This window comes from Lathamus discolor, chromosome Z (assembly GCF_037157495.1).
Source record: "Lathamus discolor isolate bLatDis1 chromosome Z, bLatDis1.hap1, whole genome shotgun sequence".
In the NCBI taxonomy this organism is placed as follows: domain Eukaryota; kingdom Metazoa; phylum Chordata; class Aves; order Psittaciformes; family Psittacidae; genus Lathamus; species Lathamus discolor.
The window spans coordinates 11,992,385-12,011,907 of NC_088909.1; the positions used below are offsets into that span (position 1 = coordinate 11,992,385).

The 19,523-nt window shown below is 35.4% G+C and overlaps 1 protein-coding gene across 1 annotated transcript in view; it reads left to right on the forward strand.

Annotated features, from left to right (window-relative positions):
- Nucleotides 1-19,523, forward strand: part of LOC136004778 (transcription initiation factor TFIID subunit 4-like) — a 147,664-nt gene that overhangs the window by 53,183 nt on the left and 74,958 nt on the right. The window contains exons 11-12 of the mRNA XM_065661619.1: nucleotides 7,723-7,853; nucleotides 9,779-9,904. Of these exons, the coding sequence (XP_065517691.1) occupies nucleotides 7,723-7,853; nucleotides 9,779-9,904 (257 nt within the window). The remainder of the gene's footprint in view (nucleotides 1-7,722; nucleotides 7,854-9,778; nucleotides 9,905-19,523) is intronic.

Sequence of the window (19,523 nt, forward strand, 5' to 3'; positions counted from 1 at the left end):
TGATAAGTCATTTTCTTTTAACAAAGTCAGTTTATTACCTATGAATGAGAACTGGTAGTGTTGAAAAGTTTTAGAAAAACTTTCCCGTCCCACTTTGGAGCTGGTTTGGAACTATGGAATGTATCTTGGCCTTCTGCCCCTCACAGAGGGGTGTTGGTTTTTGCCTGCTGGAGGGAATCATCTACCAAATCTCAAATCACTTGGCACTCATTCTCTCTAGTTTGGCAGGAAATAATCTGTAGCTCGTGGCTTCGCCAAATGCACTCCAGGTTATAGGTTCCTCAGAGATTGACTGGTTGGTTTTTTTTTTACTTTGTTTTTGTTTTTTTTTCATTTGGATTGACTGTTTTTGTGAAGAGAGCAACTAAGGTTTTATGGTTTCTCCTTTCTTCATTCTGTCTTCCAGCACCAGACAGGCTTAACGGTACAGCAAGTCCACATTTATTTAATTATTTATGCATTCAGCTAGAAAGACTTAAAGTGAAGCTTTTAGTTAAAGGACTGAAAACAGAAACATTCCCTGTTCTGTAGCTTAACATTTAAGGTGGGGCTTTCCCTTTGATAGCAATATGAATGCTATATGGGAGATGTACCCTGTTCTTAAGTAGCACCTGATTAGGTTGTGGCAAGTTCAGTAATTATGTTTGTGGATCCCCAGGATCTCAAGGGCTCTTAGTACTAGAGTTGTTCTGCCTTTGTGTCTCATCAGCCTGATACTTAAATGCTGTTGCTCAGTTTAGAACTATTAATGCAGTAGTTTTGGACGAAGTACCTATAGCTTGTGTTGGTTTCATGACCTGCTTTCTGTAGAGACCACATACGATGTGTCTTACGACATAGAAATACCTAGTTTCTAACTAGAAATAGAAATCTCTAGTTTTAGGTGTACTGTTCTCTCCTTTCCCCAATATCTTTTTCAGCTGTTAGTCTCCGGAAGTTCCTGTGTCGTGTAAGTCTTGAACAGTGACTACTTAGCTGATCACGTATTTAATTGCATCTAATTTTAGAGATTAAGATGTTTTGAATATCTCACTGCTAACAACTACAGTAGATCTGTAAAATCATTAGTTTCCCTTATGCTGCGAGTCATGTAAAACTCTACTGGTTCTGTTCGGGTTAAAAGGGGAATGGGGCTCAAGCCTACAGTTGGAGATGCAATCCAAGACACAGCCTAGTACTTGCTGTGCTGTGCGGATGAGATAGGTAGATATGACCGGATACATCCACGTTGCATTATGCTACATCTTATGTCATTGAGGTTAAATAAAAGTTTAAACAAATCATGTCCCAGATTCAAGGGAGATGAACTTTCCTGATTTGTTTCTATTAGGTAGTATGCAAGCCATCTGTAATAGGAGAAGAGGTCTACACCTAGGAAGTCTGGTTCCAGTTGCACCTTGGGCCAGTATTTCATGCGTAGAACTATAGCATGAAATAAGTTCTTTAAGAAATTGCTCCTGGTTTTAAGATAATAGTAGAGAGTGCTTTCTCCGTTTCTGTCTGACCTGTGATTAGGGCAAATAGAGACTAATTATGCATTCTCCCAGTGTTTCTGCTGAAGGACAAGACAAATTCAAGCTGTAAATACAATGCTGTTTAACTGTTTAAAACCAGTTCTTCAGGGTTTTTGTGTTTTAAGTGTAAACGTAAAGCCATTTTATATACAGGCACTCAATAATTTATCACATCAATAATCAGTCAGACCTGATGTTTTACAAATAATTTTTTTATCTTTGATCTCAATCCTGTCAGTCCTCTTAAAGTATAAATTATTAAAGTAACTTTTTGATTCTTTGAAAGCCTATCTGCAAAGATGGTATTTTTCTTCTGCTTCTCAAATAGGGCAGTACTCTTCTTACGATTTATTTCAGCTTGTTTGATCAATAAAATATAATTAAACTTTTAAAGTGCAGCAAAGTGAGTACCTTTCAGGTATCTAAGCAGATGATAGCACTCTCAGAATTTTCACTTCTTGGGACCTGAAAGTTTTCAATGACAAGGTTTAGGTGCTTTTATGTTTGTAAAAAACAATCTTGTGGTAGTGACACATATGCCAATATCAGAATAATATTGCTGAATGTTTTTTCCCCTCAAGGTTTTTGGAACTTACATACAAGTTCTAACTTTATAGAAACTCTGTTGCAATATCTTAAACTTTTAAATAGACTATAGTTTATTTGTAGCAAAAAAATAATTCCAAAACTTACACTTCCTTTGCATGTCATCTTGTATACTGTAGATCTTTATTAAATGCTGATTGAACCGTGGTTTGCTATTAAAGTTTCCAAACATGTAATTAAGAATTCATATGTACGTAGGCTTTTCATGTTGTTCTGTAAGTATTTGGCAGATTAGAAATTTGCTTAGTTTGGGGGTATTGATTCGTTATACTTTATGTCCCTCATATAGGATAGTGTGACTCAACTGACTGCTTTTTTGTTGATTTTGATGCCTCTGATGATGTGTTGAAACTGAGTCATGCCACGAAGAATTGACGTGTTCATGCAATCAGTCATCAATTCTTGATGGTCTTGTACAGCTCTGGTGTAGTAGAGATCTGGCGAGAACACTTGAATGAAGAATGTGACCTTAGTTATGTCTTTAAAAATACAAAACCTCAAATTTAAGTGGAAAGAATGGTTAAAATTATTGCTTGGAGCATTGCTTTGCTCTAGCTTAATTTTTGTTTTTATCCTTGATGATGTTTTTATCATAGCTCTAGGAAAAGTTCTGAATTGTATTGCTAACGCAGTTTTATGAAATTGAAGCATATACTTGTTATCAAAAATGTCTAAATTTAACATTCATTATTTAAAAGCAAGCAACATTTTGCAAAATTGCATGTATTTTGATGTTTTACTTTCAAGTCTATGGCTTCTTCTGTTTTAAGTGAAGAATTTTGGTCGTAAAGCTACAAATTAAGAGGGACGCATTATTGAACTTAAAGCACATTAAGAAGGTCACCTAAAAGTTGGAAAAAAGTTCAACTTTTATTAAGCAAAGACATATTGTAGCAGTTTGTTGGTAGAACTAAGGTGGGAGGTTTTTTTATTTAATCCTGATTTTCTCTTAGGGTTTTATGTTTCTTTATATATGTAAGTGCAAATATTATGACTTACTATTGCATTGGTCAGATAGTGCAATTAAGACTGGAATCCAGAATGCTGGGACCTAAATAAAAATACCTGTAGATTAAGCCACTGTCTAGTGATCTGGTTAGAAAGATGAATAATATATTGACGCTATTTGTGTTTTGTGATGCAGTTAAGTATAGATAGTATTATATATGTGTATATACACTTCTTAAAATTATATATTTATCATCATCATCAGGCTAGGGAAACTTGCAAAGGGAAGAGAAGCCTTTCTTTCATCTCACTTGATGATATTAAAACTGTGAAAAGTAATTACACAGATTAGAAGAATATCTCAGGAATTTCCTAGTTAGAGATCAGCATTATTTTCCTTTGATGGCAGACAGAATTCCAGTTTGCTTTTTATAAATGAGATTAAACTAAGGAGGAAATGCAGCAGCAAAGGAAACAGAAGCCAAGAAACAACCTAAGACTGCAATACAGAAATATCTAGAAAGTAGCGGTTTCAGCCCTTTACATAGATTCAGTTTCTGCTTGGCATTTTCTCTGAGTAGAACAAAGCAAAAGATGATGATCTGTAAACAGTGGTATGAGAACTTCTCTTAGGTCAGCGGATCAGTAAAAGGGGCATGCATGACTGTTTATGAAAGTGTAAGCAGGCCAGCCTTTTCAAGCATAGATGAGATTGGTAATTTTCCCATCCTTGCCCCAAATACAATTCAGCTATTGAAGTAGTGCGCCAAATCGTCATGTAGTATACAGCTTTGGAATGCACCCTGCTTCTGACACATTATGCTAGCAGGGTTTTAACTAATGTTATTTATAGCAGGGAAGAGGTGATGATGCTTCCACGCATGATAAATGTTGTGCATGACAAGCTGACTTTTTAAAAAAGTGTCTTTTTGGGTTTTTTTGTAGTCTGGCTTCTTGACACCAGTTCATTTTTTGGGGGGGAAATTTGTTTTGTTTCTTTCTTTCTTAGCCTGTTTTCCAGAGAAAGCTGGCTTTAAATGATTGAACATTCTATTCATCTGCCTTCTCTATCCCTTCAGGTAACTTTTGAATCCATTGATAAATCATCAGCTAGATAGCTGCTCCGTGCGTCCCAGTTGAGGGGGAAATGAACCTTTTTCTTTGTTTTGCTTGGCTACCAATCAGTGCTGTTGTACAGACTACTCAGGCTGTCGTCAGGCTGAGCAGGCTGTGCCCAGCTAGCAAGCTGGACAAATATGTACTAGGAGGCATACCAGGGGGTGATCGTAGATACATGAGGAAGCTGGGACATTGTGCAATGAGGAACATAGGAAGAAGCTGGAGCTATGCAAGAGGACAGGGATCACTGAATTGCTCAGGTTGGAAGAGAACTTGAGTGGTCATCTAGCCCAACCTTTTGCTTTAAGCTGGGTCAACATTAAATACAGCCAGCGTTGCTTAGGGCATTGTCTGGCTGAGTCTTAAAAACCTCGAAGGTGTGAGAGTCTACAGCTTTTTTGTGCAAAGTGTGCCAGTACTTAATCATCTTCCTAATGAGGAATTCTTCTCCATATGCAGTCAGAACCTCTACTGTTTCAGTTTCTTAATTTATTTCATTCAGGGATCCTCAATAAAGAGTCTGGCTAAATCTTCTCAATGACCTCTTCCTTAAGACTTCTGTAGGCTAAAGAACCCTCAGATCATCCTCATATAAGTCATATGCTCCAACCCCATAATTGTCTTGGTGACTTCTGGGGATTTAAGTGTTTTCAAGGCATACAGGGTGACCCAAAATTGACTGCAGTATTCTAGATGTGGGCTGAATTTAAAGGAATAATTTGTTCCCTTGATGTACTGGTTACTGTTGATCTACCATTTTGCTGTTGATACGGATTACTGTGCTGTTAGTCTTCATTGTTGCCAGGATGCACTGTTGAATCCTGGTTAGCCTCCTGACCACCAGACTCGTGTGCTTTGCATTAGTGCTGCGGCTCTGATGGGAAGCTCATAGCCCATATTGTGGCATAGAGTTAATTCCTTTGCATTTGTCCTTCTAGAATTTCATGAAGTTCCAGTTGGCTGCTCATCAGTTCCTTCTGACTGGCACTGCTCAGTGTAGTGCCAGCTGCAGACTTGATGGGGGGTGCTTCGTGTATTCCTCCTCCAGGTCCCTGAGACACATATAAAAAAGGCAAAGTCCCAGCACACACTCCTGAGGGACTACGTTTATAACTGGCCTCTGGGTAGTTTTCTGAACTTTAAAATACTGTGTTGAGGGGTTTCAGGAGTAGAAACTTACTGGGATATTGAAGAGGCTGATGATGAGGTTATAGGACAAGAATCTTTAGGAACTAGTCATCTCAGAGAATAGTCCCTTGATTATGGGGTGGATTTCTGATTAGCTGAATCAGCCACAAACCCTATAATGGTTGAATTTACTTAGAACAAAAGTCTTTAAAATTAGGAAAACCTTTATTGTGGAAAGCCCAAAGTGGTGATAGTTCGCCACTGTGAGAGGATTATGTGTGTTCAGTTTGGTAGCTGTCGTTGCACTGCTGAAATTCAAAGAATTATTATTGTAACAACTACTCATTCATACCCTTACCTGGAATACTCAGCAGAATATTTCATCTCAAACCTGTTTTCTGGATACTAGTTAATTAAATTTCCCTTCTTACTTGCGTTTTACCTTTCAGACTAGGGTTTTTTGATAGCTTTGCTTACACATCTTTGCATAATACAATGGTGCATGCTCAGGTAGGCCTTGATATTGCAAGTCTGACTTGCACATATAGCTTGTTCCAATATGAATAGTCTTACCGACTTCAAGGACTTAATTTGCATGAGTAACAGTTGCAGCGCAGGGATCTGAATGTGTACGTCTGCTTTCCATTACATGTTCAGCTCTCAGCAACTTCAGCGGAGTTCCATCTCTATTACAGGAGACAAATTGGGCGCCAAGAAAGATGTAATTTATTTCCACGATAAAGCAGAAATCAGTTAAAAAGCGTATGTGCATATTGCTAAAATCCTTCAGGTAACGCGTGCGGTGTGGGGTCGGTGGTGGCTTGAGTTAGCTGAAGAGATAATTTTCTTCATGACTCTTTGAAGTTGTTCATATCGGAATTACATGGCACAGGGCGCTGGGAAGCGCGGGAGTGGCATGCTGTGGTGATGCAATAAAACACGCATTGAAGTAGACACCACGGATCAGAAGATGAAGGGGAGACGGGCGAGGGAGGGCCGCGGCATCCACGACCGCTCCAGGCTTTCGGCGTTGCCTCAGCGGGGCCGCCGCAGCGCCCCCAGCCGGCGGTGTCGGCTCCCACCGCCCGCCCCGTTGATGGAGCGGCCGCAGCCCGGCGCTGACAGAAGCCCAGGGTGATGGTGAACGCTGCCAGCTCGCCTCAGATCACATCATGGAAATAACAGACGTGTACATCCCCGTAAGACCGCTGCTCATTTGTTCGCCCTCATTTTTTAGACGTGCGACAGTTTCTTGATCTGGAATTTGGCCACAAAATGCCTTGCAAAACAAATACTCGTTCTTAAGCCTCTCAGGTTTGTATGAGCTCAGGGAACCGTCTCGCACATGAGGATTACTTTTGTAATTAGCCACTCAGGAAATGCGTTCCACAATATTCTCAAGCGGATTTCCTGTGCTCTTTTGTACGTTATCAAAAGCATATTCGCAAGCGGTTTTAAAAGTCTTGTGGAAAACCGATTCAGTGTCATCAGAGTGTTAACCCCCCCTATGGTGGGTCAAGTCCAAGAATCCGTACAAAATGCAACTGCTGATTTTTTAATATGTATTTTTTATATATATATATACATATATTTGTGTGTGTGTACGCAGAGTTTTCTATCCAGAATACTGTCCCACTGGCACTACTTACGTCTATGTCTTTGTAGGAGTACAGCTTAGATTAATATCTACAAATTTAGGAATTATTTTGATGCATTTAGGAATTCTTATGAGTTACCCATAATCTTGTTTCCATAGCTCAGGTGTTTTCTTAATATATTAATACATTAGACTGTAGAGAGTTTGCTTTTCATATAAACTTAGCACAAAATACCAAATATACAAATAACTACAAATGTGACTTTTAGCAGTGTTTGGGGGATGACTGGTGTTTCTTAATAACTGTTGTTAATATGACTTTATTTGTTTGTGTTTAATTAATAGTTTTTTTCCCTAAACAATTTTTATTATCACTTGTATGCCAGTAGCATAGGCTAAAGTATGTAAGCAACAGTATGCTTTGGGCTGCAGCCTCATCTCATTGACACTGAAATTAATCTGCGCTATTGCTTCTGAAAATAAAGGAATTGCTTTGTCTTTTGTAGAACAACTCAGAATTCAAAGTGTTTATGCTTTATTTTAATTTACAAGGATAAGCTTCGGTAAGATCTCTTATGCTTAAATTTCTAAGTGGTTTAAAAAAAAAAGCTCCGATATTGCTTTCAAACTTTGAAGTGTAGTCACACCTCTTTTCAAAGGGTCATGAATGTATCACCAAAGCCATATAAATGCACTGCTGTGGATTTTACTATTCAGGAATATGAAGTTGTGACTTTATGTTCTTTAGAAGGTGTCTTTTTTTTTTTATGGGGGGTAAGCTAATTTTCTTTTGTTTCCTTTTTGCTTTAGCTAATAAACTTGGAATTACTGATGTTCCAGCTGAAGTGGTTACTTTTATTTCTCTTGCAACACAAACCAGATTAAAAACAGTGATAGAAAAAGTAACAGTGATAACCCAGCACCGGATGGAATCGTACAAAGTAAGTGTACAAAGAAAGATATTCCGTATGTTACAGAATGATGCGGTGTGATGCTGTTTTTTCATAACATATGGTAGATATTTTGTGTCATTCTCTGTGCAAAGTGTGTTTTAAAGGCAGGTTTGTCCATCTCAGCAAATAGAAGGTGGTGTGGGATGATAGCACACTTTGCCAGATCTGTCTTACTTCTGTATGACAGAATTATGTTTTCATCTTCTCTGCTAAAGTGTCTAGTATGGAGCATCTGTTAAGCTATTTCTGTTCATCGCTTGTGACTAAGATTGTTGATTCTTGATGTCTCTTTTTCTGACCAAGGTATCCTTCAGTTGGATCAAAATTGTTTCGATATAAAGCAATCTATGGTAAATTTACATATCCTTGTCTGTGACAAATATTAATTTTTACGAAAGCTACCAATCTCTCTTAAACCAGCAAATAAATTTCAGTTGCAAATTCTGCACTGTAATTAAACAATTATGCTCTGTTTAAAAAGAACATTTCAAGATAAAATGCTACGTGATCCCATTGTTAGTGATTGAATTCTTAAAGAAATTAGAATTATTTAGATATATTAAACCAGGGAGGAATTTTAAGTAATACTCTGCAAACCAGCTTGTAGTTCAAATAAAGCAAACATCTTTATTGATAAATTTGAAATATCCTAAATAAGATGCTAATAGCTATTAAACTGGTGTAAAAGCAAGATTGCAATAACTGTTGATGTATGTTGTGTCTAAGCTGTGTTTAGATTTCTTCAGCATATATGTACATTGAATAGCTCTGGTTTGGGGCTCTTTTGCTTGGGGTTTTTTTTGTTTGATTGTTTATAACCTTGAGTGAAAGCCTGGGCAAAAAACTTTGGACTGTACCTTTGCCCACCTATTTCCCAAAACTGAATCACAGTTGGACTAATTACATGTGGCATTTTTGAGAAAAATTAACTAGGATCTATGACTAGAATGAACATTACTGTGTTAGAAAAATGGATTTAAAAAACCCCAAAGTCCACTATGCCTGTGTGCACTTACGTCTTTCCTTTCAATTGATAAATACATTCTACTATATTGGATTAAAAGTAAATCTTTGTTTCTTCCCAGTATTCTTCTTCAGCTTCAGCAGTGTTTAAATCCTTCTTTCCTTCTCCCTAGGATGACATCTGAGAAGAAAACACTTTGCTTAGCCTGTGCTAAGCCAAAGATGCATTTAAAGGTTCTTAGGGGAAAACCACAGTGTTGTCTCCAATTTTCATTGTCTTCTGTATATTTCTTGGTTAATGATTTTCTTTGATTCATAGCATTACAGTCAGAAAGGAGAATTTTAAGCAGATTAGTATGATGGAAGTAATGCGAATAACATTGTTCTGACTGACATTCTGAGTGTTCACCCTGTTGATTGTCATAAATTCTTACTGTTTGTTGGGTCCGAGGAAAGCTTCCATGCTCTTAGTTGTCACAAAGTTCCTCTATTTTAATAGTAATTGTAGGCTTATTTTCAACTGAACTTTTAGCTGTAATGCTTTTATTTTTTAATGCTGCATCTTGATCATGTCTGTTACTAGTTCAAGATGAGTACAAGTACAGGTACTGTATATTGTACAAATACCAGGCATATATGCTATAACTAGGATTGTTCAGTAATTAAGTTGAGGATCCTAAGGATTTTTAATTAGTGTTTGCTTTAACTCTTTGATGTCTCTCTTGCTGATAAATCAATCCTTGTTTTTTTAGTTTGCTTAGATATTAATTAAATTTAGCTGCATTATTAAGCACAGGATGGTTGCATTCCACTGAGCTTAAAAAAAATCATAATTTTATTTTTTTTATTGTTAGTACAATGGGAACATTTTAAGTTACAGCACCTATAGTCTTCTTTAAATGCATAGTCTTGATTAAAACACTTTATAAGACACTGATTATATTTTACAGGATGATGAGTGTTATGAGCAGTCTACAGATGTCCGATCACAGTTAAAGTTCTTTGAACAGTTGGAGCGTTTAGAAAAGCAAAGGAAAGATGAACAAGAGAGGGAAATCTTGATGAAGGCTGCCAAGGTATCTGTTTTGCTCTATTTTTTTTAAACTACTAAACAATTCATAGACTTCAAACAATTATTTAATTCCATTAAATCTGTTTCATAAATACTTTTTGTTTTTTCTTATAACAAAAAGATGTTGTGACATTACAACTTAAATTAGTTAAGTCATGCTATCTTATCTGTGATGACACAGACCTATCCAGCTGGAATACTCCTGCAGTTTTTAAGATACAGCTCCGAATTTGAGGAGTTCTTGGGAATATACGAGACAATGGCTAACATTTTCAAAATAACATGGTGAAATAATTTTCACAATTGCCTTTGAAATTTAATAGATGCCAGGGTTTCTGTGCCATTTGAAAATCCTAGGCTGCAATTCTGGTCTTTAAACACAATTCAGTAAACTCTTACAGATTTTTATTTTTTTCTTTTTTTTTTTTTAGGCATCTTACTTCCTGAGTTACTAGATTTCTCTTACTTTAAAAAAGTTTTGTTCATTTATGTATTTTAATTTAAATACTGTGTGTCCCTGTTGGTGTTCCTTCTCTGTATATAAGTGCATTATTTTATTGATCCATGCTGTCTTCTGTTAGCTATCAGTTCTTCTGGACTTGTTCCTTTTGAACTTTAATTCCAAAGGCTGAATTTTTAAACTAAGATAATACTCTTTCAGGAGCATACAGGTATAGATAAAACATCCTGTTTATAGCTGAATATTATATATATCATATCAAACTGCAAATAAGTTTATCCATTAGTTATCTATTATCTATTATCTATTATCTATATCTATTGTCTATAACTATCTATAGTTATTTATTGTATATTCTGAAGATATAATACAGAACAAGTTAATGCTCAGTGGTGAGATTTAGCATCCTGATTTTGTGCCACCAATGTTCATAAATAAAGGTATTTAAAAAATAAATTAAAAAAAACGCACGAAAAATAACCTACCCTTGCTTATATCGGAAATTTGTTTCTCAATGTAGCTGCTTTAATCTCTCCCATTTTCACTCTTAATTTGTGACTGTTCACATTGTTAAATATTCCACAAACTTCTGCGTAATGTGTATACTCTTTAAATGTTTAGACTGAAAAAGTAATGCTTATTAAAAAAAAAGAGGCATTTATTTTTTAACCTGTTCCCTTCATTCAATGAATACATATTGATGAATCATGTTTTCTGTGTATCTTGATGCTTGTTTCTTATGTTGGTTGTGGTTTTTAATGGACATTGAGGAAAATACAGTAGCTTGTAATCCTTCAAAACGTTTTCCCTGACTTCCTGACTTCACAAAGTCTTATATATGCTGATCTCAGGTTGGATGAGATGACCTCTCCTGTTGTCCCTTCCAACCAGAATGACTTCATGATTTGATAATCTTTGTGAGTTGTTTGTTTCTTTTAGTCTTGAATAATCTCCTGTGAAGTCAAAATTTAGGAAATGAATACATGATCAACATGTTTGATTACTGTAGATGATAGAGCAAATTAAAGAATTCTACAACAAACAAATATAAGAATGTCCTATTTGAAGAAATTTTATTAATGAATACATAAACCAATTTTATAACCAGAAAGTGATAGGAGGCAGGTTGGCGTAACTGCATGGTGTACTGGAAAAATACCTCAAGGTGTTAAATAACCAAAACCAAACCACAAAGTAGCCATGGAAGAGCAATGCTGATTGATCAGTATGAATGGTCAGAAAGAGAAGTTAAAGGTATTGTGAACCTTTTGGGAGATGCTTATGCAGTGTTGTGATCTAAGTGAAAATGCCGATTTGGAACTGAATTTACATTGATAGCGTCTTCTTTCTGTATTGCTCAGCTGGCTTTCAGCCTTTCTGTTCTGAAGGATTGACAACCTGTTGCAGCACTTATGTAGGACATAGTTTGGCAAAATATGTTTAGATTACAACTTTCTATTTGAGATAATAGATTTTTCATTATTTCCTTTGTATCTAGGGTGCTGCTCGAACTTAAGACCACCCATACAATAATATCAGTAACTATTGAGATCTTTATTCTGAATTTCTATGTACTAATTCCTTACTCAGGATTTAGAATTTTCTGTCTTTTATGACCTTGGCTAGTGGTGTAAGGAGATTGAGGTCTTCATGGAAAGAATGCAGTAACTGTAATTACACAGGTATTACCTGGACACAGTTAAAATCTGCCCCAGCTGTCCTGATAATTGTGATAAAGATCAGTAACCATTTCATGTGTGTGGACTGGTAGTTGATATTTGTGTCTGCAAAAAGGGTAATAGTTAAACTGTCTCTGGAGACTGAAATACCCACTATGCAAAGAAGTCTTTTCCCCAGTCATGGCATCTTTATCACCTTGACAGTGTTGTGTGTTTAAAGGTTAGAAAACTTTGGATTTTAAAATGAAGTTTCTGTTTCTGATTTTTTTTTTTTTCTACAGATGCTTATATCTAAAAATCAGGTTGTTTTTTTTCACTTACGACTGCAGCTTCTTAATGTGCCTTTCAGATGAACAGATTTTTTTATGTTGTGTATGTTTTGGTGTGTTATTTTGCAACATACTTCTAAAGTTACTCAGCAGAGTAATTTTAGGAGGAGTTTCAAAATTGCCTGCTAGTGGTATCTCATCTGTTGTCTGTTCTGTGAAAATTCTGTTTTCATTATTTACACTTTGGAGCTTTGTTAACAGCCAAAGTCCAGGTTTTTGACAAAGAGTAAGACAAAGAAATGTTTTGGCTATTGGAGTGGATGGTATTAAATAATCAAACTTAACAAAATAATCAACTGAAAAGATGATGAAAAAACGAGGACTAGATTGAAATGAAATGGGAGTCAGCATGAGTCTTTGGGAAGCCTTGAAACCAATTTGGTAATTTTGCATTGTAATTCAGCAAGGGGTAAGAAAATATTGGGTTTGCAGGTTTTGTTGTTGTTTTGGGTAGTGGGTTGGTTTCTTTAGGAGGAGAAAAGAAAATTTTACACTAGTGTTCTGACTGATCTGCAACCATAATTTCAGTTGTTATAGTAGGATGTGATTGCAGAATTTGTAAACACCCAGATGGAGTTGATTTTGCTTCAGAAAATGTTTTTGAGAGAAAGAGATAAAATTGGATTGGAAATAAATTCAAGGTTAGGTTCCAAAAGGGATTTAAAATTTTTGCCAATTTTTGCCAAAAGTCACTGTCCAAGTTAAAGATACTCTTCTAGCTTCACACTTATTTTTAAAGCAAAATAACAGTATTATTTGGCTTGTTGAATGAGAGAATATTACAAAATTTTACTTGCCATCCCTCGTAAGTAGTAGAGAAATAGAAACTTCATACCACAATTCAGAGAAGAATGACTCATGTTTGCATTTCAGCGAGGTATTTTGGGGGAAGGCACACTTGATAGGAAAGGGAAAATCATACTATGCTATAGTAGCAATGCAACACACAATTTACGTTACTTTTGGATTATCTTCCTGATAAGTGAATAAGTGGGTAAAATAAAAATGTCCCAGGGAAGGGCTGTTTTGAATATGATCACATACATTGGGTGCAGTTTCTTTAAAGGAGATAATCAGCTCTTCTCCCTCATTTGTTTTCCTGATAAGAACCCACTAGCTGTTGTTTCCACGTGTGTGCAGAAGCAGAGATCTTTTGAATGTGTCTTTGGTGGCATAGAGGAAATTGCAAGAAGAGTTAAGGAAAGTCTTAAGACTGCAGAAAAGTCAAAAGCCAGACTAAAATCACTTGAGGAGTTTACGTTTGACATGGTGAATGCTGTGTGGACTTTCTTAAAAAAGAAAAACCCAAAAGCATCAGTCTTCATATAGTAAAAGATATGTTCCTTGCTGCTTTCATAGCTATTTGCAAAACCTGGAAAATGCAGGCTGTGTGTGTCAAACTGAATGAGATTCTGGTTCTGGGCTAATAATTGAAAGATTTCCAGCAGCAGGAGGAATAGCAGATAGTACTTAATTTTTTTTTTTTTTGGTTGGTTGCTTTTATTTCTGAATTAATTTTTTGAGAGGGTAGTACTTAATACAGCAAAGAGGTGCAGGTTGGGCTTGCCCATGTTTTCAGAAAAATTTGTTTTCTCTGATATAATCTATATAATAAATAAAGCGAATCATGGTAGAATTAATGTGTTTAATTCATCCACTCAGATAGGCTAAATATATAATTATTATCAGATTAATTTTGAAAACTCATTTCCAATATATATATATTCCATTAGTCTATTATTTTGAGTGTTTTGTATTAGTAACACAAGCCTGTCAAGTTTTAGGGTCTTGTCTTAACTCCTACGAGAGTCATATTTCTATTCTGTAAAAAGAATAATTACATAAGTAAATGAAAGTTGTTTAGTGTTGTTTGCAAAGTTAATTAATGTTTATGGGTGATAATGATCTTTATAGTACCATAGGCTGAAAAGCTTTTTTATTGGAGAGAGATCATTGAACTTGGGCAATGCAAATTCCTTACTTGAAGGGGCTGCCTCTTTGAGCCATGGATGAGTTCAGTCATCATGCCAATTAAATCCTTTTCCTCTCTTCTGAGAGTACAGTGGATGTAATGCAGTTTTCTGTGAGAAGTACTCTCTGAATGGAAACTTATAACTCAATTCTGATGTGAAGAGAGCAAAGAGGGAATTACTGTGTCGAGATAATTTTCTGAATTTTTAGAAATTTGTTACTGCAATTTTAATGATTTTAAAATAAATCATTTTTTTAGACCTCCATTCCTGCATTCCACCTCACTGTGGTCGTAGCTCTGAATAGGGTTTTACCCTCAGCTATGCTGCTTTTAACTTTCACTTTTTATTAACAAAGCTAATGTGAAAGCAAAGTGTTTCATGTTGCCAATTTAATTTCTTTAATTAAAAGTGAAAGTTATAAGCTGGTACAGCCGTGGGTGAAGTTCTAATGTCATCAATGGGGAAAAATAGGTTTAAAATTGAAACTGTTGGCACAGCAGTGACTCTCAATAGTACAGCACCTGCAGTTGTGACTCTTAACTTTATTTAATGAAAAAAGATGAATTTGAAGCATTAAAGACTCCCAGTGTATGTAGTGGGAAGGGGGAGTAGAGTTGTAAGTGCCTTAACTGGGATCAGATGTTGCTAAGTGCAGGAGACATGTATTTAGGAGAGATCTTGTGAGATGTTTTGTGACACAGGGTTAACAAGCTGAGATTTTGAAATCATAAATCTGATAGGAAACATTTTTTGTTAGTGGGACAAAAAATGTAACAACATTTGTAACAAAGCATCTTTGACGTTACAAATTACAACAAATACTGGATAATGGTCACAGTTAAATACATCAGAAGGGCTGTTAGTCTGCACATCTGCATAGATACACAAAATACCCTCCAATTTTAAAAATAATTGCTGCATATGTTTAAGTAGTATGTGAATAATAGATACCGTTATTTAAAAAATACTTTCTAATTTAAGAAAATTTTATGAAATACAAAACCCCCTTCTAAAAATTACACTGTTACAGGTGTCATTAGATGTCTTTGTGGTATTCTTCCTTAAAACAAGCAAGGGGAGAAGCTGAGGCTTGGAACATTATGAAGTTTGGTAAAATGTAAATGAGCCACTGTATTTGTAATGTGTTTTGAATATGCACATTTAACATACACTGCTTTTCATACTTTGAAAGTCTAATATTTTCATAGGCCTAATGTGATCTATGCAGTTTTCAGATAAATAAGATAACAAGTTCTTTAACATAAAGCATTTTCATTCTTAACAATTAAAATATCAGGCTGGCTGGTCTAATGAAAATGGCTTGTGTTTGGGAGTAACGTTAACAAACCTGGTTTGGTGAGTAAGTTCTTAGTAGGAGATGGCATTTGATGTATTTAAAAGTCTATTATATGGTTATGATCAGGTCTAGGTTTTTCTAAAATAATGATGGGAAGCTACCTTGCTTCTAAAGTTGTTTGTTCAGCAACATGAAAATATATTACACAAACTCAGCTTTATTTAGAGATCTAGACATGAAGATTAGAGAGCGGAAAGGAAAGGAGTTGTAATAAAGTCCTTTAACGTTTGAGTCGGAGGGTTGATTGGTGGGTGTTTCCAAAGCTTTAGAGAAAGGAAGCATTGGTGTATTAAAATATTTTGGAAAAATATGTTTCAAAAAAAAAGGTGTTATTTCAGCATGTTAAGATTTGGATGTTAGAGGGAAAGGAGAAAACAGGAAAAAAAAAACCAAAAATACAAGAAAATATTGAAGAAAAAATGTAAACTGAAATTTTGAAAGAATAGAATGATTAGTCAGTAGCTTGGCGGAAGTATAAAATGTTAACATAATTGATGAGTGAAAATGGTGGCACAGAAACAAGCACTACAAGAGCTGCGAAGTAGCAAAATTATTCAGACTCTTCAGAGAAAGGAAAAGATGCTTATATGTGAAATGGAGTGTAAAGAGAAGCTAGTGACATTTTTAAAGCTTATCTAAGCACCTCTGTTAAGCTTGACATTTTTGTTTGCTTATATTTGCTTTAATCTGTGTTGCACTGGCTTTGAAGAAGCCTTTTATAATTTGCTTAAGATCAAAAAGAATTAGTAAAGTAGTCTTTGTTTATACTTTACACATTTTAGCCTCCATATGCTGATGATTTTATTTCTGAACCTTACTGCTTTGCAAACTGGCATGGTACTCAGCAGGAAGGTATTTTAGTCGTAACAATCTGTTAAAAAAAAAACCAAACAAACTATTAAAGTGTGTCTGAACACAAAAAGAAACAGAAAATGACAGTTAAATTCCTTAATTTTTTTACTTAGTTATACCAGTAATAACTTATCCAGTGTAAAGTTGGGATTCTATTTTTTGAAACAAAGCTTCTTGGAAAGGCTACTTGGTGTGGGTTCAAGCAAGAACTAGAAACTCATTGCATTATTCTGAATGTTAAAGTAGTTCCACCTTCACCTTCAATCTGGGTTTGTATATCTAAACATCATCTGGTATTTTAAATCTTCCTTACTGAAAAATTCCATGTACTTAATATCAGTCAGAAGCTGAGGACCTGTTTTCACCTCTGCGGTGATTTTGATTATTTATTTACTGTGAATGAGCTGGAGGTTACACAGAGTAGATCGTATGGTTTTTTGTCTGCTTTTGGGTTCTGCTTTTGGGTTCTGCTCTTTCAGAGTGCTGTGAATTGCAGAACTACTTTTATTTGGTCAGTTTCTGGAATGGGGTGGGGGGTACCCTGCTCTTGCAGGGGGGTTGGACTAGATGATCTTTTTAGGTCCCTTCCAACCCTTGGGATTCTGTGATTCTGTGAAAGCCCAACTTTTAAATGTGTTACAAGCTGTAGCACTTTCAGAGTTGTTCCTTCACTTACAGAGTCCAGGAAATTGTAGAGTTTCTTCACATCTGTTGCTTTAATTTTTCTTGCAGTGTCCCCAAACACAGTGCAGATCTGGTATGTTTTCCAGGATTCTATCTTGTACAACTACAACTACTTTCTACAACTTTCTTGTCAAAAGTTGGTAACAATATTAGAAGTCTTAGTTTGATTCTCCCAGGACACCCTGCTTTCTCCTTAAGCTAAAGTGCTTTTAACTTGTACTTTGCATTTGGCAAATGATTCAGCTTCATACAGTAGTATAACAACACTTTTTAGTTTGTACTGCTTTCACTGAGACTCAGAAGGCAATAGAATTTCATTGCACATTTATAAATTTATCATCAAAACCCATGAAAGAGCTAAATACGATTTTCCATACATCATGCTGGAGAAACTGAGGCACACAACAATTAACTGTCTTCACAAAACGACAGAGCAAGGACCTAATTCAGCTCATTTCATAAGTACTCACCTAAGTCTATCTCCTGGATAAGGAAATCATTGATTGGGGTTTTTTGTTTGTTTGGGTTTTAACCTAAAAGGTATAAACATAATCACGTTCTTAGTAATTGCTGTACTGAATAGAGATCTGGCAGATCTACATATTTAATGAAATGCCTTTTTGTTCTTTAAATGTTAACTAGATCATAGAATCATGGAATCAGTGTGGTCTGGGTTGGAAAAGACTTTAAAGATCATCTAATTCCAACCCACCTGTTATGATCAAATTGTCTGCATTTTTGTTATTGTCTGGCCGCAGCAGTTAGAAGGAATCTCAGTCTGCGTTAAGTTCAAGTTCCTTTCTTGGTTTGCACAACTACAGCCTTGAGAGTCTAATCTACCTACTGATTTTAATTTGTCATTACTTTACTCCATCCTGCCAAACTGCCTTTTATGCCAACAGGCACAAAATCACTTGTATATGGTGGTGGAAGATGAAGCTAATGTGCATAGTGGAAGAGTAAAGCATATCTAAAAATCTCATTATTGTTTAATTTGCCCATGTTTATCATTGTTGTGTTTTATGTGGATGGTATATTAGCTGAAAAATAATCCTACTTTAAGAAAAACCCAAACAAACATGAAAAGAGGATAGAAAATTCAGTGTCATTGGTGCCCTGTGTCCAGATCATAGCCAAAGTTCTCTCCAGATATATCAACAATACTGTATGTCCTCTTACCCTTAAAACCTGTCTCCCATTAGTTTTCTTCATGGATTTTTTAACTTCTGAGCAGAATATATTATGAAAAATTTAAACAATGGGGAAAAAAGAAATCTAAGTTTGCAAGCTAAAATTCTGTCAGGTTTTAGGTTTTTCTTCAGCAGAGAAGAGGCAGAGAAAGGTAGATAGGAAAGGGCATAGAGATTCGTATTCCTTTAGGAGTTATGTAAATGATATCACTTTAAATGTCAAAGAAGTGCCAAAATAAAACAATTACATCTTTAAGGTATCAGGAACAACAGTTTTCCATGGATGTCACAGATTTTATTGCAGCTTCTTACAGCTTTTCATGCAACCTTTTCTGAACCCTGACAAATCATGCCATTGAAAAGTATAATGTATATATTATCTGTGTCTCAAGTTTTGAATTCCATCAATTTGAGTATGCCTAGTGAGCATAAATAAGAAGTTAATAGTTTTAACATGTAATTTTAAACCAGTTTGTATCCCAAGAAATGTACGCTTACGTATTGTTATTGTAATTAAGCAGTTATTCTTAATGGTATTTTACAGCTATTGTTCTTGGTTTTGAATGAAAATATTAAAGTTGCCATTTGGCAGTATTTCTCCAGTTTTAAAAATTATAACATTATAACATTAGTAGTGCATGAATGAGTTTAACTTAAGCGTATTTGTACGCTGTTCTCAAAGTAAGCTCATACAGCTAATAACAGCTGTATTATGAGGATCTACTGTTTGGGAGGGTGACTTTACAACTGTTCTCTCCACATTCTCCACCAACAGTAAAAAATAAAATAAAATAAATAAAGCTTAGTTGAAAACAGTAGATAATTTTAAAATAAGTAACTGTAAAGAGTTTAAATTAAAAAGTTCAGGTAATGGAAAGGGTGTTACTTCTGGTCTTGAATTTGTTTGTGTTAGATAGTTGAAATCTAACCTGTATGGAAACTAACATTGACAAAAACATGTTGGTTTTTTGGTGGTGGTTTTTTTTTTGTTGTTGTTGTTTGTTTGTTTGGGTTTTTTTGTTGTTTATTTTGTTGTTTTGTTTTTCTTTAATTTAAACGAAGGGTAGATCTTACTTGCAACTGAATATTTAACAGTCTT